The sequence below is a fragment of the Perissodus microlepis genome, chromosome 17 (assembly GCF_051167445.1).
Source record: "Perissodus microlepis isolate ML-2025 ecotype Zambia chromosome 17, ASM5116744v1, whole genome shotgun sequence".
In the NCBI taxonomy this organism is placed as follows: Eukaryota; Metazoa; Chordata; class Actinopteri; order Cichliformes; family Cichlidae; genus Perissodus; species Perissodus microlepis.
The window spans coordinates 29,868,247-29,893,538 of record NC_140477.1 but is presented as its reverse complement, the minus strand read 5'-3'; the positions used below and the strand labels follow the sequence as shown (position 1 = coordinate 29,893,538).

General features: G+C 39.7%; 1 protein-coding gene across 1 annotated transcript; it reads right to left on the bottom strand.

The window, feature by feature from the left end:
- pik3ca (phosphatidylinositol-4,5-bisphosphate 3-kinase, catalytic subunit alpha) lies at positions 1 to 24,639 on the bottom strand. The gene is made up of 26 exons (XM_084909828.1): positions 24,218 to 24,639; positions 23,740 to 23,814; positions 19,525 to 19,631; positions 19,144 to 19,312; positions 18,731 to 18,857; positions 18,202 to 18,411; positions 17,720 to 17,814; positions 17,468 to 17,623; positions 16,278 to 16,523; positions 15,841 to 15,926; positions 15,159 to 15,264; positions 11,736 to 11,888; positions 11,470 to 11,604; positions 9,239 to 9,363; positions 8,533 to 8,614; positions 8,135 to 8,299; positions 7,755 to 7,858; positions 7,450 to 7,621; positions 7,220 to 7,326; positions 7,016 to 7,137; positions 6,508 to 6,586; positions 6,238 to 6,408; positions 5,946 to 6,063; positions 5,153 to 5,304; positions 4,883 to 5,045; positions 1 to 4,738 (listed from the first exon to the last, which is right to left on the bottom strand). The coding sequence occupies exons 3-26, from the start codon at positions 19,578 to 19,580 to the stop codon at positions 4,631 to 4,633; spliced, it is 3,207 nt and encodes a 1,068-aa protein (XP_084765954.1). The 5' UTR covers positions 19,581 to 19,631; positions 23,740 to 23,814; positions 24,218 to 24,639; the 3' UTR covers positions 1 to 4,630.
- Between the last annotated feature and the right edge of the window lie 653 nt (positions 24,640 to 25,292).

The following is a 25,292-nucleotide window of genomic DNA, read 5'->3' as shown; positions in this document are numbered from 1 at the left end:
TCAATCTTTAACAAATTTATTTGTACATCTTCACAGAACACTCAGATGATGAGTCAGTCAGTCAGTCGGGGTACAAACCTTTACTCTTCGACCAGTGACCCAAAAACAAAACACAACATACATTTATAAATTAAAAAAGCAGGTTACTGTGAGGGCAAACTTGTCCTAGAAACTAGCAAACTTAAGGCATTCATTTATAAATGTCTGTATGGCTGCCTATTAGACTACAATATAAAAAAAAAAAAAAAAAAAAGGAAAACAAAATGCAGCAGGAAGAGTATTCAGCTTCACCCAATATCATGCAGGTAGGCTGTGAGTAACAATACATTGGCCCGGCGTACATTCATTCATAGTATAGGCTAGAGTTCTGACAACATGGTATGTTATGGAAATATATTAGTACTGCAAACCAAAAACAAAGAAAAAAGTATTAACATGAAACCACAGAGCATGTAGCCATGTGTGAGAGTCTGAGACACTTCTGAACCTCCAAATTGAATATAAATGATCAATATTTCACATATTTTGTCCATATTTTTATTCCCTGCAAGTCTAAGGGTTCAAACCCTTCCACATCTGTTCAATTCACTGAGAGAGAAAGGGACCGTCGTTGCTTCATTTCTAAATATCGGGTTCCATACAATTAAAAAGATGGTGGACACAATAACATGAACACCAGGTAAACAAATAGGAACAGTAACAGAGACACCTCAGACTAGAAGCAGTACACTATAGTCTTCACAGAGGCTGCAGACTTTTACATTTGCTTGGTGTTTGTGTTGTTATGGTCACAGTGAACTATTTTCCCTCCGCTCTCGGTTCTTTGGACACATAGGGGGTTTAAAGACAACCAACAGTCATCTCTGACGTCAGCTGACTCTGCAAGATTGCAAAACAACAGCGACGTATCTTTGTGATACGCTGTCCCCTGCACATAACCCAATCATACAGTTAAACTGCAACAAATGGAGAGAAATCAGATCCTGTGATCGCATGATTTGTAAATCTGAACCTGTGCTGAGCCATGTGATGGTTAAAAGGATAGAAAAAAAAAAATCGGTTCAGGGAGAAAATGGTAGTGCAACAGTTACTGCAGAGGTACTGCACCACTTCAGCACCAAAGCTGAGGGATTAGAAGACGTTTTAAACGAGCATGGTCTAAAGAAGACGCCCACATTTCCTCCTACGTTTTCCCCTGTGACGTCAAAGCTGCCACCTGATCTCAGAAAATTTGAACTCAAGCGCAACTTTAGTTCTTCATTAGCTGAAAATGCATTTCTGCGGCATCACTAACATTTACTGAGGGTGTCAAACAGGCAACCTGTACACAATGCTTCAGCAATCGGTACAACACACACAGACCCCTTACACCTCAAATCTAAACTGACAAAATACAGCTGTGGTTTCGATTCATGGTGCTTCAAGTAAAACGACTGATTTATGAAAAAGAAAAAAAAAAAAGCTCCTAAGTTTACCCTCATTTATGTTTCCTTGCAAATGATGCAAAAAACAGCATTTTTGTGTGTCCGTTTGTTGTTCTTCTCTGGCACAAACCAGCCAGGAGAGAAAATGATTTATAAAACATTTAAAGACACCTTTGCTGCTAGTGTCATCACACAGACGCAGAACATGTACATACACACAGTGTGTAGGGTTTTCATTGGAGCCCGCCAATGAAGCTCTGCAACCTGTACAGAACGGAGCACGCACACGCTCGCACACTTTGTTTGGAGAGTACATGGATATTAAAGAGAACACTACACATGAAGCCTACCATAGAAAAAAGGCTAGACTGTAACTGTACATACATACTGCTTAATGCTGCTTCAAAATGTACATCTTACATACATACATACATACTGGTTATGCTGCATGCATACTAGGCTAACTTTCTTCTTATAGAGTCCTTCTGGACAAAAAGGCATTGAGAACTAGAGTTTTTCTTTAAGTGCATACCACAATATTTTTTGTATTTTTGTTTGTTTTTTTGTTTGTTTTTTTTTAAATTGTAAAAGTCTGTAATATGCCTCACTGCATGACACTGTTCAAGCATTAGCTTTTGCAGACATCAGCGATGCTGTCCGATTTGGCACATAGAGAAAACAAAGGAATGCGTTCTGTGCTGATGACCTGCTGTGTAGGGATAGAAACACGTTACTGATGCAAAAAGATGAGTCATCAATGTTAGCGACTGAATACATTCTAGCCATTAATGCTGCAATGATGTGACGCACGTGCGCGCGCCGCATCGCAACAGAACACAACTTTGGCTTTTCTATACAATCAGCAGTTGAAGCGGCAAAGTGCAGACTGTTTCCCCACAGACACACCGGGTCTCATACTGTAGTGTCCTAGTGTCTTTCCTACATGCACCGTGAGAGGCTCCATTTCTTGTAAAATACTACATTCTCTCCTTAGCAGAGCACACCGTGAGTTCCACCAACTACGGCCTGCCCAAAAGACACTATGGAACAAGAGTTTCCAAGCTGCTTCATGTAACACTGCTAACTCTTCTTCGTATCTCATAGGCCCCCCACCCAAAACCCCCCCAACCCAAAACGGTTTTATACCTTTTTTTCACATCTTGGGTTGTACACACAAACTGAGCATTAATATGAATATTCATTGTGCCAATCACATGACCCCAAGCTGCCCCAAAGTGCAAACAATCTGTTTAAATTTTTCATCTTTCAATACATTTTCTGCCACCTGGATAAACGATCCGATATCTGCTGAGCCAGCGCCCACTTTCAGAGGCTTCCAGCTGAATTTCTGAGGACTTCATCTCGTAACTAACTAACCTCCCCCTCGAGACACTCATGCTACTATTTCAATGTGATTTTCAAATGTAAAAAAACAAAACAATCCCCAAACAACCAAAAAACAAAAACAAAAATACAAGACCAACATAATTCAGTGTCTCCACTTGGCAAAAGACTGCAAGCCTCAAATCAAATGTTTCAAAAACACAATTTAAAATATACTTCAACATTTTAGCAACTTTCTAATGAGAGATGTGTCAAGACCCGCCAGTCTAACAAGGTCAAAAGGACCGCTAAGGCGGTCAAATCATTCTCTAAGCCTGCCATGCTTTTTGACTTAGTGCTGTCAGGGTTTGCTTAGGCAGAGTTTGTAGGGCTCAACAGTGTGCAGTGTTGTGCTGTGATGCCAAGGCATTTAATCAAGAGGAAGACTTGACATTCCCCAGGGCCTCTGCTTGCCAAAAAACAAAACAAAACAAAACAAAACAAAAAAACACAGCCAGAGGCTTAATATAGGTCCCATTATTCAAATGTGAGATTGGCACTTTAACGCTTTCCATTTTGCATCATTTAACAAATTATCCCAAGTAGGGCTGTAAACTAGCCACAACGAATCGGGTAAGGCCAAATTAGATGTTAAATATAAGGGAAAAAAAGCTTAAAAACCCCCCAAAACAACAACAACAGTCTTACTTTGTGAATATAACAAAATTGAAAAATTGAGGGGTAAAGTAACAGGGGTAAGCAGTAGCACTGGTGGTAGTGTGAAGCTGCAAACATGTAACACAGATGCTTCAACCTCAATTATATTTACAGATACACGCACACACACGCACACGCACAATGAAAAAAAAAATACCGTGTTTCTGAAGAGTCAAGTTCAGGTTTTGCCTTTTGCTGAAACTGAAAGAAACTAGATACATAAATAAATTTAAAAAGTCATAATAAATCTGTATATTATTCTCTAAGTGCTGTTTTTTTGATGGAGAGGCATCATCACCCTGAAGTTTATGCAAGAGTCTAAAGCTGCACCACCATCTCTGGGGTGAAGTGCTGACTCAATGAGGCTGTTTGGAGTGGAGGGTGGAGGCCCGCAGATCCGTGCAAAACAACTCAAAGACTCTCCTGCAGATTTGCAACCTTGACGTTTCCACACAAGGAGTTCAAAGGAAGGAGAGACAACTCCAAATCATCTGCGAAGGGGCGACTTCACCACAAAGATGGGGGAAGACATCATAAAGGCTCCCGTGCACCAGTTATCCCGTACTGTACAACAAACCGCAGCTAATTTAGACTATTTCTTGTGCCAACTAGCTCCTCAGGGGTGACAAGATTAAAAAAAAACAACCTCCATTCTAGGTGGAGAAAGTGTGCAGCACTAATACAGCAGAGGGGGCAGCAGGTTGAACTGTGTGGCTACATTTATACCTTGGCAAAAATGTCATCTTTACACTGAGTTTTCCGGGTTTTGGTTTTTATCACTGAGCAATGGAGTAAAAGGATAAGATTTTCCTTGGTTGCCCAGTTTGTTCCTGTTGTGGTTTAAAAAAAAATACAGAGGAAGCATAATAGCCATGGTGGGTACCCCTCCATAGCAACAGGAAAATGCTCCCATGTAGACCCTGAAACAGGCAGCGGATACTTGGACGGCATCATCAAGACCAAACAAAAACCAAAACCCCCAAAAAACACAGAAACACAGGAACCTCGTTTAGAAAAAGAAAAATGCTGTAAAGAAAAAACAGCAAGCAAGCATCCATCCTCAGGGAGCCATTTGTGATATCTGCTGTAAACGAGAAGAGCCTTGAAAGACTCGTCTGCTTGAAGTACTCCATGCTGGGACTGGTGGATTGGGTTTGTCTGCAGCATCAGTTTAGTGCATGCTGTCTAATTGTGTGGAATATCCAGTCCATCTTGGTGGTCCACCCTCCATGGTGAGCATCATTCATCTGCTTCATGAAATAGTCCAGCGCCTCCTGCAGCGTGAAGAAAAACAATACAAGATAAAAGATTAGAAAACAAACCATCCAAAACACATATTCAGAAGTTTAAGAAAGCCAAATGTGGGGCTGAAAAGATTTTAAAAGAACAAAACACGGTTAGAGAATGGCCACGTTTACCTGCTCGGTTTTCTCCAGTGCCAGCGTCTTTCTAATGTAGGCAATGTCGTCAAATGACTGCAGCTCAGGCATGCCAGAGCCGAGCATCATGGAGAACAGGTTGATGAAGAGGTTGGCGTGCTGCCTGATGGCTAGGTAGGCTTTATAACACATCTCCTGAAACCTAAAGTGATTGTAGACTTTGATTAACAAAAGTGAATCTTCTTATACAATCGTGTGGTACTGAGGAAGTGACCAGACAACATACACACAAACACATTACTGGAGTACCTTTCAAACTCTTTGGTCTTTGCGCACTCCTGGGATCCTTTGCTGATGACGATGAGAAAGTCTTGTGTCAGAACAAAGGGCACTCGCTCTCTTTTGTAGCCAAACTTCTTTTTCTTATGATCCAGGAAATGGCCAAAATCTATATGAAATAACTGAAGAAGAACAAATAAAGACCCAACAGAGAAAGTCAGTAACTAACAAGTAAACTTCCTCTGAGGTTAAATCCAGCACCAAGTTAGCGATTTTTACGATTTATCACAGGCTGTATTAACTGTTAATGGTCTGATACCATCATATTGCTGGTTTATGACCAGCTTGATGCACCAAAGTCGCTTTGACTGACAGTGGCAAGTTCATTGCTCACAGACCAATAACTCTGATTGTTCCACTGTTTCCAACAACTGTTTGTCTCCAGTGTAACTCTAGCATTAAGGAAAGTGGCCATGCCAGCCCCTGTTCTGGAAAATGAGGAACTCTTTGTTGAGTTTGTGAGAGTTACCAGAGAGCCACACAGCAGCTGCACAAAGCTGCAGCCACTGTTAAAACGGATGCCAAGTTACTGAAATCAGACTTAAAGTGTTGTGTCCCCAAAAAGGAAAGAAAGACCTGATTCAAATAACATTAAAACCACGTCTCTCTTCCCCTCCAGACAAAGAATGCTAGACAAGACCCGCTTAATATGGATATTAAAACATACCAGGATGCCTTTCCTGACATATTTGTCTCTCTCGACATATATATTGTTAAAATATTTCGCCCAGCCCTGCTGCGTATGTGTGCAAATTCAAGTCACCTGTCCATCATCTTTGACCATAATGTTGCTGTTGTGCCTGTCTCCTATCCCAAGGATAAATGTAGCTACACAGTAGCCAGCACAAGACCTTGTGAACAGATCTACAGCCATGTCATACCTGCAAAAGCACACAAACACACAATTAACTTGGATTTTTAAAGAGAAATTACAAATTAGTACATGGCTAAAATCAAATCAAATAATGTCCATCCACAAACTAAAAGTTCTCTATCGGACACTGCTCACTAGTGCCAAACGGAGACGTTGCACAAAGTATCAGGACAAAACTCACATCTCGCCCTTGTTCTTGTCCTTGAGCCACTGATGCAGAGTATTTGAGTTGAACTGCAGTGCCCCTTTCAAGCCTCCTTTACACTGAATCTGCATGATGGTGTGGGAGTTGCGAACCACCTCAATGAGACCCACGCAATCTCCTAATGACAAGCAGCCATAGGGCAACATCCTGAAGACAAAACACATTTTCTTCTTAGCCAAATGCACGGTCACAAGGATAACACACACACACACACAAAGCAATAACAGGAGAGAAAGAAAGTAGTACCGTAGGTCCAGTCCCTGATTCTGCCAAATGTTCTCCATGATCTTAATAATCTGCAATGTCAGCATGTCCTGGCGCAAGTCTACAACACAGATGCGCACACACGCGCACACACACACACACACACACACACACACACACACACACACACACACACAATAGAGACAGTTAATTGCATCCTTGGATACCTACAAATGAAACAAGTACACAATATAAGGATCAATTATTCCAATTATAATAGACAAAGCTCGCCAAGAAACTCTGCATGCTCTAATCAGCAACATTAAGGACAGGGTCGTCCAAACATGCTGCAGCCTTCATATAACAAACCACAAAGTGTGAGCAGTTCTCAGAAAGCTATCACAAAAGGAGGAGGACCGAGAGACAGCTAAAAATGTAGGCAGTCATTAAAAGCTTTCCACTAATTTTCTCAAAATATATTAATGGAAATTTGGTAGTGTTGCTCAAAGTGTCGTCAGTGTAAATGACTTTTTCTGTGTGTCAGCGTTACCATCTCCATTTTTGAAGATGATTTCATTGTTCTGAAAGAGCATCTCAGACATGATGTCGGGATTTTCCCAGTTCAGCCACAAAGGCCTCTTTGCTGACGACATAATCCTGCATTCATCTAACCTGTAAACAAATTCAAAAAGATTCCAGTTACTGAACAGATACACACACAGACACACACACAAAATAATCTCTTGCTTCTGACCTCAAGTTTCCAAGTTGATGCGCAGGGTTTAGAGGAGACGTAAAGTTCTGCAGGGCATCCATGTAGTCTGGCCTCTTCATCTGTTCCACAAGAAACCGCATCTGGACCTGCATGAGAGACACGTACACAACCACAAAAAAGCCAAAATGCACACAGATGAGGAACCAGTTCCACAGCATGTTCCTTATACTGTAAGCAGCAGTTCTGACATGTGTTGTCCTAATCAGTACCTTCTGCGTCTCATCCTTCTTCTCCTGTTTGAGGATGTCGGTGAGGTTTATGAGCTTCTCCATGGCCTCTACTTGCCTGCTGAGGTGTTTTAGGTACATGCCACAAGCACGGCAGTAAGCCTCTAACAGCAGCCCAAACCTCTGGCTCACTGTTTTATTGTGCATTTCTGACCTGCAACAAAGCCACATCGAGAAAAATGAGAGAGAAGCAGAGAGGAAAGATTAGTGTTTAAGCCTTCTGGAGGGATACAGTGAAAGGAAGGTACATGTAACAAAAACAAACAGTAGTCTGAATGCTGACTCACTTGAGATGCCAGAAGAAGAAATGTCCTATTCTCTGATTGGTCAGGGCCTTTTTGAGGAGAAAACGGGCCAGGGGATTGTCAAGATACTGCTCGTATTTTAAAACCTAGAAGAGAGGAAAGATTGAAAGAAAAGAATAAGAAGCAGTCCTTGATGCCTTCCCACCACGGGGTCTCTGTACACTGAACACCAAATACAACCCGAGGCATTACAGACCAGAAAGTCTTTAGCAAAGAAGAACAGGACGAACAAAAACACACAGGCTGAAAGGAGGAACTCCAGTAATGAGATTCCAAACATACTTGGTGTCTTCCTTTTTAACCCAGTTTTTCCATTTATCAGTTCTTAAAATTCAACAGATCCAACACTTGACTGGACCTACCTGTACAAGCTGGATCAAGTACTGGGACAATTTGTCATCAGTCAGGTATTTGTCAAGGCAACGTACAGCAAAGTGCCTGACCATGGGGTCTGGATAGTTACAGTCCAGCAACTCCATGGCCTGCTCAGGACGGATAGACGGCCACTCCTTCAACAGACAGTACATCTGGAAACAGGCAAACCAAGAATGATGAAGATGTGTTCATTAGTAACACACTTACTTAAATGAAAAGCTTTTTTTTTTTTTTTTAACAAGTTGGTGATTATGCAAAGAAATGCTTTGTACAAAGTAACTGACAAGTTTCAAAAGCAGTTTCAATCTAACTGTGTACATAAACTAAACATCCTTGAATATTCTATGTCTGAGATGGAATAGACAATTATGTGGCAGGAAATTACCTGTGCTACTTCATCTCTGGAGTTCCACTTGACCGCGAGAAGGATCTTGGGAAGGATCTCTGGGATGTTCATGCAGTAGTGCCTGTTTAAAAAAAGGATTGACATTGTGCTTTGGACTGGAGTTTCATTCATAACCAGCTTTGTTTTACATTTAAGCCCCTTTTCCATTAGTACCTGCTCAGAAGGACTCACCATGGCTGCGACAACTCGCCTTGGATCAACTTGTTTTCCAATGCAATTGAGTACCAGCAAATGTGTGTGGTTGTCGTTATAGCAACATTGAAGAGAGTCCTGTGACGAATGCTACAACAAAGGTGGACATCGAGGCAAAAATATACCTGCTGCTCGGTCTGTGGTTTTTTTCTCAGACTCGGGGACCACAGTGTTGTTTTTTGTAGCCATTTCCCTCGTTGCTGGGTTTCAAAAATGACTGTTTTGATTTTCATGAATGAGACACTCTCATGACTCATTGAGTGACACCACTGACCAGCTAATTGGTTGCACGCAGTGTGACGACAACACATTTTAGTACCTGGTACCAACTGACCTAATGGAAAATCTGTAAAAATTGTGGCAAACCATGGTGAGTCGATCCCAGTTGGGGCTTTAGAGTACTCTACATTTAAATATAGCAATGGAAGCATTGGCCCTAAATAAAGTATGCAGTAACACAGCGTAGTGCCATGTTTGCTGGTTGAGAGGGTACCTGTGTCTCCAGAGAAAGTCTTTCTCCTGCTCAGTGATTTCTGACAGAGGGTCTCTGTTACTCAGCTGTCTCAACTGCTCGGTGTCACTCTCTGTGAGGGCGTGATCTCTGGCCACTCGATTGCTCTAAAACATACCAGAAATAAAACACATTCAAACACTACATTTTTACATTAGACTCAACACGGTAGCAGCAATTAACAAGCTATTAACGCGGTTATAAAATACCTTCACAACAACACCAGCAAACAAGATAATGCTTTGATCACATAAAAGTTAGGAAGCAACAAAAATGTATCACATTCACTGGGGCTCCATGTGTAAATGAACCATGATTGTGTTTTTATGCTTGTAAAACAAAAAGTAGTCTGAAAAGTCACAGTCTATTTTAGAGGCACAGCTGCAAAATGACAGATTAGCTGTGAAATGTTTCTACTAAACACTGAGACAGAGTTGGAGTGCAGCTGGAACACAGCACAACCACATACAGTGTAAATTCATCTTGAGACTCAGACTTTTATACGACCCCAACAATGAACTCTAATCCTGAATTAAAGCTTTCCCTTCGTTCCTTCATCACATTCATAAGACAAGCATAAAATCTGTTGGAAACTGGCTTTGCCCTTTGTCCAGTCATTAACAAACATCCTTAATAAATACTGCAGACAACTCATTCTTTTTCTGGATGAGCGATATTAGCGTCACATCACATAGCACAAGACGGGCGCTATTATACTTGACACGCATATCATGAATAAAACATGAGCTCACACTGTTCACATCCTCTCACATGGCACAGTAACTCCAATAACCTGTCACTTTAACACATCAGTCACGGTTTTCTCTCACATAGAAATCAAATAAGACACGCCATCATGTTCACCGTCATAATAAATAAAGACATTAACTTACACTGCGCCTTGCAAAGTACTGGAAATAACTGAATTAATTAAGTTTAATCTAGTCAGCAGTGATATTTTTTTTTCCATAAATGTCCAAAATAAACTGAAGGGGGGGGAGTGGACTGTGGGTTTTTTGTCGCATGTTTCTGTGTGTGTTTGGAGTTCAGTGGGTTTACAGTTTGGTGGGGCTTCATTAGCACTTTGTGACTACAGCTGTTCACAGCACAGCTCGACATGACCAACCCCTCACACAGTGGAAAACCCTAACAAAATAATTTGTGCTAATTGCGTCTGTGCTGCCAATAATGTTAAATGCATGCAAATGTTTTGCTAGAGGCTGCACTATTTTGTGGAGACAAACTGCATTTTTGCACACCAACATAACATAGACATGAATAACACCCAACTATATTTAGAGCTGACCTTGCACAACGCACATATCTGTGCTTGCACTGTGGCATGTGAGCGGACGTGAATAGTGTGAGGTGATGTGCTAAGTTATTCATGATGTGTGTATTAAATGTGAGGAATGCTCAACTCATACTACATGGTGTGAGGATCATGTGATCATAACAAAGGCTCTGTTCATACCTGGAATTAACAGGGTTCTTTGGAGAGCCAATCATAAACAGACACCTCCTGGAGTGTCAATTCACACCCAGTATTAGAAAAAAAAAAATGTCCACATCCATGTTATTGGATCTCATTTCAACATTTTACTTGAACATTTAAAGGCACATGCTAAAGTCAGGCCCGATTACTGTGTGAGGCAGTGGTGGTCTTTCCATTCCTGGTCTGTTGAGCAGGCTTCACTCCATTTTAACCTAAGGCACATTTGGACATACTGTGCTACAACACTGCAGTCATTTGTGGCCCAGCCAACCTCCAAATGTGGCCTGAGACATTGGATCTCAGTACAATAAAGCACACACCTTTGACCTTTTAAACAAATGACTCAATATCTCAATCTACATACAAGTATTATGTATAAGCCATGTGAAAAGAAAGCAAATATTTGAACTCTGCCAGCTGCAAAATAAATGTTTTGCCAGTGTGTATCTGAAAGTGAATATTTTATTGTATTTAATATTAATGTATCTAAAGTATATGTCTGTTTTGCAAATTCACAACTGCCTGTAACAAGTACAATGGGGTTAATAGTCCTTATATTCCTGACCTGCTTTACAGAGTTCACACCTGCAAGACTCATGCTGGTCACAGAGATAAGTTTGGAAGACATTTTCTTATATAAAGGCTGTGGGGACCCTATCTGCAACCAAGTATGTTGGCTTAAAGTTAGCTAAACACATTTTTTACAGTCTTATATTACCTGCCCTGAGAGGTTGTAGTTGAACCCTAGTTCCCTTGAGATGGTCCAGTTTGCGTGATCTTCCACTGCATTCATGTCTGGGTATTTGACAGGACTACTAAAGTGGTCAAACTCCAGCTCTAGACATGGTGTTTCCTGGAAAAATAAAGATAAAAAAAAATACTTTTTATAACAACGAAATACATTCGTATTCCTCATTTTGTGGTTACAGCTTGGTTATTTGTTTCGTTTGTTACATTTATTGACAAGATGTTATACGCAAATACCTTATTTGGGTTCGACCCAGTGACTCCGATGGGGTTCAGGAGGTCTTCAAGACCATGGGGGACAGGCCAGAGATTCAGAGCCATCTTGTTGGCCACCAGCGTGTGTGTATAATCAAACAAGTTGACATTACCCCATGCTAGTGGACAATGCTCCTGGGAAACAAGACAAACACAAATACCATGTATATTATTTCAAATCACAGAGATTTTTAACACGTGACAACTCTGACTAAAGTTTACGTCACATAAAACTAAATATAATTATGATACAGTAAGAGAACTTGGCCCAAAAAGGGGTTCAGACAAGAGACAGGATACTAAGACACTTGGTCCAGTGAGCCTTAAAACTGGTAATTTATCATCCATGCTGTCGAAACTCTGTACGGGCTCGGCAGGCTCCTTGGCACCCAGACCAAAGGTTAGGTTTCATTCTTGGTTAGAGAGACAAAAGTGATGCTCTTTGGTGGATGCTGTTAAATTGCCTTCTTAACTATAATGAAATAATGGCCACAGTTGCTAACTCTGAAAGGTTAAGTATATGTAAGTGAATGTGGTTGATATTTATTTTAATGGAACTGTGGTTAAATTATCTTTGTTATTCAGTAACAATGTATTTAATAGAGATGGACCGATCCGATATTACGTATCGGTATCGGTCCGATACTGACCTAAATTACTGGATCGGATATCGGAGAGAAATAAAAAATGTAATCCGATCCATTAAATATCAAAAAAGCACCTCACAAAACTTGCGACACGGCGTAACTCGGCTCATAACCGTAGCACGTAGGAGCAGTGTGGTCACGTGATAGAGCGGCTGTGTGTATTTGTAGCCTGCTAGCAAACATTTCATCTCCGAGGAAGTTATGTCAGAGAGAAGTAAAGCAAGTGTGTAAGTTCATCTCTGAATGTTTGTAAAGCATTCCCGCGTTAAGCTTAACAACCGATATATGGAGCGGCTGCCTCGTGAAACTGCTTAATGATCAGCTGATCGGCTTTTCTGTCGCGAGTCTGTCTCTCTTCTTTGTTTTTGGCCCACTTTGCACCAGAAAGAGGAAACCAGCGGCTGAACAACAGCAGCACGTTTAAGCTTGATAAGCTGTTGTTAGAATTTATTTAATATTACTTTCTAGATCAGGATCTTTTTCTATGCAGCTGACGGCTGGTAACTGTGCAGGGGCGGATCTAGCAAAGTTTAGCCAGGGGGGCCGATAGGGTATTAACAGGGAAAAGGGGGCACAAAGACATACTTTTCTTTCTTATTCTCATTTAAAATATCTAGCTTTTAATTATTTAATAATTATCTGAATCTTACACCCAAAGTTTTAATCTGATGTAAAATGTATAGAAGTCCATTACTGTATATAGTAACTGTTAAGTCTAATATACCCTAGTAAGCTGTAGTACTTTTTCCTTTGGGAAGGTACCATCTGTGAATTCTGCAATTCTGTTGAAGAAAGATGTTGAATCTATTTAATTATTCTTGAAAAATAATTTATTTCTGTGAATTTTTTTCACCCTGCATCAAATTAAAGTTGATTACATTGATTAAGCATCATGAGGAAGAGGTTGGTTCCCTATTTTCTCTTGCTGGGAGTTTGCAACCCTATTAGTTAGGTTGCTTAATATTTCTGCTAAGTACTCTTTAAAATACCAGAATAGGGAGGATGGAGTAGGTTTAACTTTATTAGATTGATCAGTGTTGCTGATCTATGAAATATTTTGGGTGCAATGGTTTTTTTTTGTTTGTTTGTTTTTTTTACATACAGGTATAACAGAATAGCTTTTGTGTTGTTGTTGTTTTTTTTAACTTGAGTATGAACTTATACAAAAAGCAGCAAGATATTAAAAAAACAGTTTTATTGATTAAAAAACACACTATATCGGATTCATATCGGTATCGGCAGATATCCAAATTTATGATATCGGTATCGGACATAAAAAAGTGGTATCGTGCCATCTCTAGTATTTAACCATGCCATTCCCATCAAAGCTGCCTTTTAAAGAGCTGACAAAGGCTAGTAAAACGTTTCTGATAACATCTTGATCTTCACAGTGAATTTTCACTACAGGGCAGCATTTGAGCCAGATGACAGAGAGAGTGACAGATAGAGTTACAACATGCAAGCAGCCAGTCAAAATGCACCTATTTATAGTAAGCTGTGGAACAATGGGCTGCTGTAAAAGGAGTGTCTATCTTTAATTCAGGTGGGGCATGAAAAAGCATCCACTAACCTGACCTCAACTTAACTTGGCACAACAAGAGACGGGACTCGCCCCAGGCATGTGTTACATTATCCACCATTGGGACACACTTCAAACACACTCATACACACATCTAGCTCTTCCCTCAATTTTTCCATCAGAAGGAGATGGAAAGATTAAAGAAAAATCAGCAAGTATGGTATATTGGCCACATCCACAAAAACAGACCCATGCCAGTTTTACACCACACGGTAAACACAGACACCATGTGGTGTAAACAACATGTAGAAAGACTTTTAATGCCACTTTGCAAGTATCAAGAAGAGGTCATTCTGCAGCTTGGAAAAACACCACAAATGATTTTCTGATCAAAAATTTGAAAAAACAAATTTGGAATCCACCACTTCCTGTTATTATGTTACTCTGATGTGAGAATAACTAGCACTTCACCACATGCCTACACCTATTATATGAATGGAAAAGTCCCTCCAGCCGATTGTGTTTCTGTTGATGTTTTTTGCCACCACAGTGCCCACGGCTGATTAGTAATTAAACAGAGCCAAAAATGATACCACAGCATCCATTTACTGTGGACACATATACTCAGACAAACTGACACACAGGGCACAGCAGGTTCATTCATGATGCACAAGCACACACACACACACACACACACACACACACACACACACACACACACACACACACACACAAATGCACAAGCACACACACACACGTCGGGTATTTATATCTTGTGGGGACATCTAATTGAGATAATGCTTTCTCTAGCCACTTACTCTAAACAGATTGTAACCCTGACAGTAAAACCAAATTTTGAGTCTCAAAAATGCCTTCAAACTTGTGGGATTTTGGTCCCCACAAAGATATGAACACACACACACACACACACACACACACACACGTACACACACACACATTTACATAGGTGCCTATTGACATTTACCATTTTAAAAATGAATACACATATCCTTTATTTGGGGCTTGCAAGAGATTCGCTGTCTATTTTAAATCATTTGTAATCATCAAAAATACCTTAAACTACCCAGGTTATTAAAGTTTCACTAAAAATGGAATTTTACAATTTTACCAAAACCAACTAAAAGGCGTAACAATGACAACCAACTGACACTTTCTATTTTTGCAAGCCAATTTCCTTTCAATGATGAACTTAAGCAGAGCTTCGGAGCTCTTTCCTACCTCCTTGGCTCCCTTTCTGCCCTTGACAGAGCAGATAGAAAGGCAGAGTCTGGCAGCACGGGGGATGTCTGGGATGTACATATCATACGTAAGCCACTCATTCCACCTGTAGCAAGAATGAAAGCAATTAGAAAAGTCCAGATATATATGAACAATAAAATCTCAGGTGCATCTTAAGCTATATTCCAAAAAGGTTCTTAAAAAAAATCTCTAAGATCTACCAAACTATTTCCAGGTTCTATCTCAGAGAAAAATAAATGCTCACACACATTACAATGGCACACCTCTCACTGAGGTCACAGTATATTTTAAGCAACAAAATTTAATTACACAAACAAATGTCAGATGTCTGTTTTAACACACAAAGGCTCCAATATACATTCATCTAAACAATTTTCTTTACTTTGAGAGCGAGTGAAGACCAACACAGCATTCACAGTAATATAATCTGGCAGTTTAATGTTACTATCCTGAGCTAAACTGTTAACTTACCCTCCTGCCTCCAACTGTTTAATGTAAATGAGTAGTGTAGACTGTCTACAGGGAAACTTCAGTAAAACACAAAAGTGAATTAAAGCAGGATTCATTTTCTTTATCTGGCACGAAAATTGACTGTCACCATCGACTGCTGAGGTTTTCCATCTAAGGTTCAATATAGTGAACTGAGAGGCTGGACAATTACCTGGGATTAGAGCAGGGTACCCTCTGTGTATTTACATTGTCACACATCTGTTCACCTCCATGGTAAATGCCTGTCCTCACATATATCTATAAATAGAGAAGGAAAGCAAAATACATCAAAGAGGAAAGTTAAAGAAGAAAAATAATCTGGCAGTTTAAATAGATTCACAAATGGGATTCCACAAATCCACATGAGAGCTGCTTTCCCCCTTATTGAGAATCACTGTTCACACCAGATCTCAGCAATGACTGCTAACAGGATGTAAGTAATGGTAAGATGTTGCAAACTGTCATATGAAACTACTCACAAGCAATTCTTAGTTTCAGTTCATGTACTTATGTAACAATTGCTAAGTCAACTGTAAAAATGTAACTTCTGTTCTTTGGTGGCTTGACTGGTAACAAAAAGGTCAGCCCTCACACTTGAACTGGCCCCACCTTGTCTATGTCCCGTATATTGACGTTAACATAGGTGGCACACAGGATTCGTATTCGTAGAGTCCCGTTGATGGTCCACAGAGACTTGGCAGCTGCCTCCCCATTCATATACGATGTTGCCGTGGAGATGCGTCGGGAATATGATGGCATGACAAAGTTATCTGTAGGCAATTGGGTGTACAGGCTGTCCTTAGCCATTAGCATCAGGTTAGGCATCCTGCCCAGCATGATGCAACTACGGATATACTAGAGGGAGAGACAGAGACGGGGAATGACGCAGAGAAGGACAGTTAGTAGAAAGTCTACACAGAGCTACTGAGCAGATAGAGTTTCACAGTGTCAAGGTGTGATGCTATGATGTCAACTGGTCATTTTCCAGGAACTGCAAAAGAAAAAAGAAAATGGCACGTTTCTGGATTTTTCACCTTTTCTCTGAAGGTATGTTTCTGAAACATGTTTTTTATGAGAGTGTTCTCGCAAAATGACATAAAATAGAATTCTTACAAGTAATGGACACATTTTACATATCTACAATACTTAGAATAAAAAGATCTTTAATGGATTTACTGATAAATATTGACCCAAAAGACTGTGTGACCTTTTTTTCTTTAATTAAAATGACTTTTATTCCTTTAAGGCAGCAGGGCTGATTCAGTGTTAGGGTTTCAGTATGGGTCTGTCAATCACTGTATTCTATTGTGGTTTAGTTACGATGCAAGTAGATCAATACTCACTTGTACCATGTTTGTAAATGATTAAACTTTTGATAAAAACTCCTCTAGGTTTACAAGAAACTGTCGAACGATCACAGTCCACACAGTGTTATCGCTGCAGGATAAAGTTGCCAGCATCCCTATAGGGGCAAATTTCACTGACTGAAAGCCCAGGTTGCACCTCTAGGTGTGTGTGGCTGCAATCAGCCAGGATTTTTCCCCCATAGAAGTTTGCTGAATGAGGATTTGGGTAGGAAAAAAAACAGAAGTGCAGTTTTTGCATCAGAAACTGCTCAATAAACTGTATTTTTTGGACATAGCTATGAGAGACACAGCAAACAGTGAGTTAAGATAAAAAAATATTGGACATATCGGAAAGTCCAGCTGTTCATGATTATGTAATTACATGGCTGTTTGTGTGCACAGCTGGGATCCTCAGTGTTGTGTCAAATTTATCTGTGCGGTATGCCTCTTTACCTTGTACTGGCTGATGGGGTACTTTTCCAGCAGGTACTCGTCACAGCCGCAGACTTTGAGGATGTATTTACCCTGATATTCCTGAACACACATCTTTAGCTGCTCTGGGGACAGCAGCATGCTTCGTGTCTTCTTACGAATGGCCTCTGCAATCACCTGCAGAGCACCATACATGCAGATATTAAAGGTGGTGAGTATTATTTATTACTGGACTGTTGTATGGCTGGTATTCACACTGCTCAGGTATCTTACCTGTTCAGGCACACAGTCGTGGTTGATCTTCAGTGTGTACTTTTGCTTGTCATTATTTGGAGAAACAATCACCCATATTACAACAATAATTTGACCTACCAAAAAAGAGACACAAAAATAGATCAAAACACTTTTCCATTGCACTGAAAAAACAAAACAAAATTAACTATCGTAAGGGTTAGGATATTCATCTGAGTACTATGACTAATATAATAGCATTACACCACTTACATAAACCTAATAACTGCTATAGATAAATCATTAGACCGGATAGTTTACATTAACCATGAAGAAAATTAAAATGCCCACTAGATTCCTGTTTTTTTGTATTTCACATGTAAAAGTTTTCTTTATATATAATGTTCGTAAAAAACAAAAACAAAAAAACCACACACACATATGAGCCCTGCATTTTCAAAATGTTTTTCCCTAGAGAAAATAAAAGAAAAAAATATGGATCATTGACAAAAGTTCTTGCCTACCTTTGTCCAGTTTGCTATAGATGTGTTTGGGAAGTTCCTGTGTTGACTCTACATTAGGTGGGTAAACGTACAGCGCTCTGCTGTGGGGCCCACTGGCATCTCTCAGCTCCACAGAGTCTTTACAAACATTCAGGATGTTTCTCCTGAAGTCCTGAACCTCAGAGTCCTTCACAAGGTCAAACTCACACACAGGCATACCAATCGCGAAACCTAACAGAACAGAAACAAGAAATGGCTTAAAAGTTTTAGCAAAAGTCATCAGACAATCTTTTAGCTTGCCTCCTAACAAAATTCTAAGTAATTCACAGATTGTTGCATCTTCACACTCTCTTTGGTTTATCAACAATCAGTAATAAACGGGAAAAAAAATACTCACTTAAAATTGACTGTTTTGCTACACTTAGATTTCTTTTAACTTAACAGACACATATAAAGATATTCTATGATATGATATATTATATTATAATATAATATAATTGACTTATCATTTATTTATTTTTAATAACAATGTTGGAAATGAAACTCTCACCAATCTCTCTGTTGAGGATCTTTTCCTCTCTGTTGCCAACTGGTTCAATGACCTTGAGGAAAGGCTGAAAGAGTCGGAGGTCGCACAGCCTCCGGGTTTCATCATAGAACTCCTCCCGCTCTGCTTCCTGTAGGAACGGAAAAAACAAGAGGTTGCGTTCTATATTCCATTTTCGTTTATTGTTTTTCATGAAAGCTAACAATGAACTGTTGTGGTAGCCAGCAGTCTCTCTATAGGTGTAAAATGGATGGTTCAGAAAAGCACAAATGTGTTTAAAGGTCTTGAATAAAGATGAACATTTATTTTTTTGTAAAACCATCCAATTAAAACAAAGTGGGTTACCCCTGTAATTTTCACAAAACTAGAACACAGATTTAGAGAGTTTAGATATTCAACTGAGTGAGAGTTCTCACCTGTGTAACGCTGACGAAGATGTAGGATGTCTCTTCCTGTAAGAGGTGATGGAGAGGATATTTTCGGGCCTCCTTAAACAGCTCATGTTTGATGGTGATGAGCGTGGCCTCACGGAGACACTCCAGGGTCAGAATCATCCCATTGGGCAGCAGGCAGTCCACCAGAATCCTGCAGAAGAGCCCATCATCATTACAAAATGTTCATTTTCAACATTACGATTTATTTGGGAATTGGATATGGCATTTACAAAAGAAATACATACTAATACAATTTATTTTTTTATTTCCAATGAAGGAAATTAAAGAGCTAATAAAGTCCTTCTGTGTACAACAGTGATAGCAACTTCATTTCTTTTCACAGAACAATCCAGCATGTCATACCTGGGGGGCATCAGGTGGATGCCCCATAGCTCCCCTGAGGATGGCCTGGGAGGCATCTTTCTCTCTGTCTCCCAGCTCAGTTACACAGATAAGCTGCAGAGTGCAACCTGGAAAAGAGCAACACTCATTAGAGCAAATAACAGGAAATTCTGTTAAGCTCAAGTTGCAATGGTGACACCAATCAAAACAACTAGAGTGCTTCAATACAGTTTATATGATGTATTTGTTCATGAAATATATCAAGTCAAAAACATGACCGACTGGCAAATATTGTTCGAATGCGTATGAGCAACAAACACAAGGTAACCTATGGCACGTTCATTGTGACTTTAAACACTCCATTAAGCACCTTAATGCATGAAATTTGATGAGTTATGGCCCAACAGGAGCTACATCTGCTTGAATGGTTGCCAGCACTGTTTGCTCAATCTGCTTTACTTCCAAGTCACTGTGGTTTAGGCTCAGCTGTGCTCAGTGAGTTAAAGAGAACAAACATGTTCGATCAACCACATTAAAGCAGGGCTGAAACTAGTTCTGTGAGCGCAGCACACACAGCAATGTGCAAAAACTGGAAGAGTTTGTCAGTCAAGAGTATATTACCGGCATAACTGTTTGTTTGTTTTTTTAAAAAGAGATTTACCTTACAGATAACATTACTATAGACAAATGCTTACTAGTTGATCACAAAGACCCATAAAGCATATTATCAAAAATTAATTTCTATATAGCCTTTACCCAAAGCAAGAGTAATCTAAAATATTAAATTATTCAGCTTTAAACATCTGTTGTTATACATGAAGCTAATTTGGAGTAACATTCCTGTCACATTGGTTTTCCACCCTGCCCTCACAAGAAAATACATTTTTACTCAATTACTGTCTGTTTGGTTTAGCATTGTCATGAAGACAACCTTTGTTTGGATTCAGTCACATTTCCTGATCACTGTTCTAGTCTTGCACTCTCCTATATTTAGAGCATCACCTTGTAAAATTTCCAGTCCATTTGTTAGCAAGTCAAACTTCTGCCTGGGTTACCATTTGCTATCCTGAAACCATTAGTAGAGATGTTTTGAAGTGGAGTTATGAGATACCCCTATAGTCAGTATATTAAGACTATAAAGGGTACGTAATAGACAGAACTACAAGCACAGACACCAAGTAATGTACTACTATGGAAGGGATCAGCAACAATAACCTTACCAGTCCTTTGTGATATCTGTTACAATATAACAGCTTCTTCAAAGCCATCAGACTTCATTGACAAAAAGTTATTTAGATTGTATTTAAAAGGTATATAACCTTCTTGATGAGTTCGTTTTTTTAAGTTCTTGTTTGACTATCCTGTTCTAACAAAGTTATTCAGATTTGAATTAACCCTCTAAAACATGAAGAACCATGAGAAACTGCTGTGTGAGAGCATGTTTAATCTGTGAAAACATTCCAAATTCAGAGCACACTTGAAATGTTTTAGGCAAAAGTCAACCATATCCTTTTGGGAATCCAGGAGGGTTGAGCGTCTATTTGATTCTCTAAGGCAGAGATCAAATCCAGCCAAAGACTTTCTCCACAACCCTAAAAATAACAATGCCTATGTCTTCTATCCCACTTTCACAAATTATCAAATTGTAGCACCCTGTAACAAGATGCCTATACCCTGCATTTCAACACATCCACATCAATACTTACTATAAGATCGGAAATCTGATGACCGCATAGTAACTGTACCCAAGCCACTCAGACACACATTCGCCATGGTCAGCTTAAGGTTTGAATGGTCAATCTGTGCTTAAAACTCTTCGTTTTCTTCAGTCAATGGCTAAGGGAGTGTCTCAAGGGAAAAGATATTCAGCATCCCTATTAGTTCACCCTGGGTGTCGCATTTAAAAAAAAAAAAAAAAAAAAAAAAAAAATAATATATATATATATATATATATATATATATATATATATATATATATATATATACACACACACATACATACATATACATACATATATATATATCCAGTAGATTTTCATCTCCTTTCTTGGTTTCTCTATTACTGCACAACACTGCCCCTGCCACTGCTCTCCACTTCACTTAAATGTAAACGTATTTCTTTATAAACAGAGAAACACAGCAGCATGTAGATAGTATGCAAATTGCAGGCAGCAGCGTAAGCCTGTGGATTTGGAATGAATCTGATTCACTAACACAAACAGAGTTGTAAGAACAAAGCTGGCGGTGCACACGTGTCATGAATCTGATGGTGATTTTGCATGCACCTAATTTTTTGTGCAGGGTAAGAACATTTCCATGCACATATTAGTGAATGAGACCCATTGTGAACTGTAGACAAGTACTACTTATGTCAGCCAACACAAATACTACATCAGGCATAGACAGACCCACTCTGAGCCAGGAAAGAAAGTAGAAGAAGAGAGGAAAAAAAACCAAACAAAAAAAACCTATCTACATGGAAAAAAAATTATATTTAATGAAATTTTTTTAGTAAAACGTTAAGTTAGTTAGTGTTTAGAAAAAGTAGTAAGAGTAACTTTTTTCACTGAGAAAAAAAAATAATATATTGGTCAAGCAGGTAGCAGCTGTTACTGCTCATTTTATTCTAAAAGAACAGTTAGTTAAGGAATGTGATGGCACTAAACACTAATAGAGCCTGTGATAGCTACAAAGAGCATCAGACTGGAGTTATCAGGCAATACTTCTAATTTTACAATACCAATGTTGCCATTACATCCCACTGCCCTACACAATAGGCGCCTGGGCCTGCAGCATTTCTTTTGGGGTCTAGATCACATGGTGTGAGTGAGTGAGGCATCTGGCAAGATGCCTTTTGGTGCCCAACTTTGGAAATGTACTGAGGGTCTGACTTGTTGGGAGGACACCACAGGAAATATCCATAATATGCAGGTAGAGTTTAATTGTGGAGGTCTTTATCACCACATTCACCCCCTACCCCTTGTCTTTTTCAATGTATGATACCAATTAGAAATTTGGAGAGCTAAATGACAGGTTAATGTTTTTGCACCTATTGCAAACCAGCACTGCTGTAAAAAACAAAACAAAACACATAAGTCACACAATAAAATTAAAAAAAAAAAAATCCAAATTCTATGAATAAATTCAATTCAATTCAAACAGCAGGGTCTTGTAAGATAAAGAATCCTACAATAATACATTGACAATTGGCAATGGTTGGAAGGAAAAACTCCCTTATAACAGGAAGAAACCTCCAGAAGAACCAGGCTAAGAAAGGGGTAGGCATCTACCATGACTGGTGAGTGGAGGAAGACAAGATAATTTTGATATCAATTTAAAATAGAGCCATGCATATCCCAAATGCAGTATAATAAATAAGTTCCAGTGTGATTAAATTACTAAGAACAAATTAAGACTAACTTAAAAACTGAAAACATACAAGTAAATTTATAACAACACTATACTGATGAAGCAAGCCGGAGTTCCACAGGCAGGCAATTTGACACTTGAGAAGCCCTAACAGCAAACACCCAGTCGCCTTTTGCCCTGGGACAAAATGATCAAAGTTATAAAATAAGAGGAGCAAGAGTAGAAACAGGGGAAACCCCCTGAATGGAGTAATGCTACAGCTGCTCTAAGTTCTCTGCCCAACTTAAGGTTTGTGACAGAGAGAAAAAAAATGCCTGCTAGTTACAAGAAAGGAAAACGGCAAACTCTGTTTACAAAGAACTGCACCACGAATATTTACAAAAACAAGCTAAAATAGAAAACCCTCAGTAAGAACAACCCACCCATTGAGCAGTTCTGCGATCTGTAACCCTGATCAGGATGCAGCTAAGCACTTCAGGACAAAAGAGGAAGCTTCTTCACAACACAGGATGTGGGGCAAGGGGAAACATTGGCCTAGACACAAGCTTGCTTTGAATACTGTCACAACTATACAATAGATGTGTGGGCTAGCCACAGCAGGCTGGCAAGATCAAACATATGCTCGGTCTTTACAACAATCAGCTCAATAGCCCTGTGGTTAACACTAGGTTTGGCCAGTTGCACCACACTGCAAAACAAAGGAAGCTATGGGTAAACAGTGATTGACATCTAGTTTCCTCAGTCTACAGAGTGAGCTTTACCGATTCAACTATCAGTTACCGGAGACATGACTATATTACATATAAAGCGTCTTTGCTGGACAGTGAACAGAAGACTGAGACACCGGGAGATGAATGTGAAACATACCTTAGAAAAACGCCCTCCTATTTGGACGATGGGGCAGTTCCACCCTTCATGTTTCAATCCATCTTCACGTTGTCACTGAAATGTTTGAGGAGAAAATCATAACACAAACAACAACACACAGCCTGCATCAGCAGCAATTCGAGTGATTCACACTGCCTAGCAGCAGGTTAGCTAACACTGTGTTTGGGAATGACAGCTCAGAGATGACAACTACTTTACAACGTTTCACGCTATAGATAAAACAATTACACAGTCTCGACAACAGCGTTTATAACCATTCCGCCTCTGAGGAACTACAAACATTATCATTCGACTAATGTACGCCAGACTGGAAATTGTTAACGTTAGCCCCCTTCTTCTAACGTTAGCTAATAGCTAATAGTGAGCCGTGTTGGGGAAAAATATATTCCCAATGTAAAGAACGGGTCGTGTGTCTAATGAGGGGTGCAGATATAGCTAATTTAATGGAAGAACCTACCCATATGGCTTGGCGTCAACACGGCGACGTGTTCGTGAGCTAAAAGGCTTCCCCCGGCTAATGCCAGTTAGCCAGCTTTCCTGCTAGCCAACCCCTCCGGTTCCCAACGGTGGCTCCCGGCGCCGGTCAAAGCAGGCTGTTATCCGTCTGTCAGCTTCTGCGCCAGCTATCCGTGACAGCAGCCCCGCACTGACAACCAGCTCGCTTTTGTTTTGAATTATAAGCCACACAGTAAGTAAAGACAGACCTGCCTGTCCGGTCAGGGGGACTCCACCTGAGGATGTTATGACCAGCTAAACTGCTGGTCGACTGGACAAGTTGTCTTGCTGCTGCGACAATGCAGCCACGCTGTCTGTCTAGGGCCCTCCTCCCTTCCCATAAAACACACACAAACACGCACACACACAAACACGCACCGAGAGTGAAACTGCGTGGGATTTATCGGTGTCATATATTTGTGGTATGAGGCGTGTGACTCACTTACATTTCAAACAGCAAAACAGATCCTATTAGAGAATCGCACTACATTGTCGCAGTGAGTTACAAAAATAGGACAAATTAGTGTGTTTGTGGGCGTGCCTCACACTTTTTTGTTTTGTTTTTACAAAGTGGACCATAGGCATAATTTTCATCTACAGGGAGCGGAAGTCAGAGCACTGAAAAATAGCTAGAAAAAAACAGCTAGAAGAAAAAATCTAAAAACAAAACTAATATATATATATATATATATATATATATATATATTATATATATATATATATAGGGAGAGAGAGAGAAAGCGATGATACTATGATTGTTGACATAAAACAAACAACCAAAACACTATTATTGCCATTATAATAATTATTAATAAAACTAATAATTGTTTATGTTTTATTTGTACATCTTATTCGCATTTTTAATGCCAGAGTTAGTGCGGATGTTTTCTCTGCCAGCAGGGGTGATCTGATTGTATGACAGAGGTGTAACATAGTTATACGATGTGTCTTGATTGCCACCCATGTTAAGGAGCAGAGAAGCAGCAGTGGCATCGGAAATGGACTGTACCAAGAAGGAGAGGGGAGGTTAGGGGAAT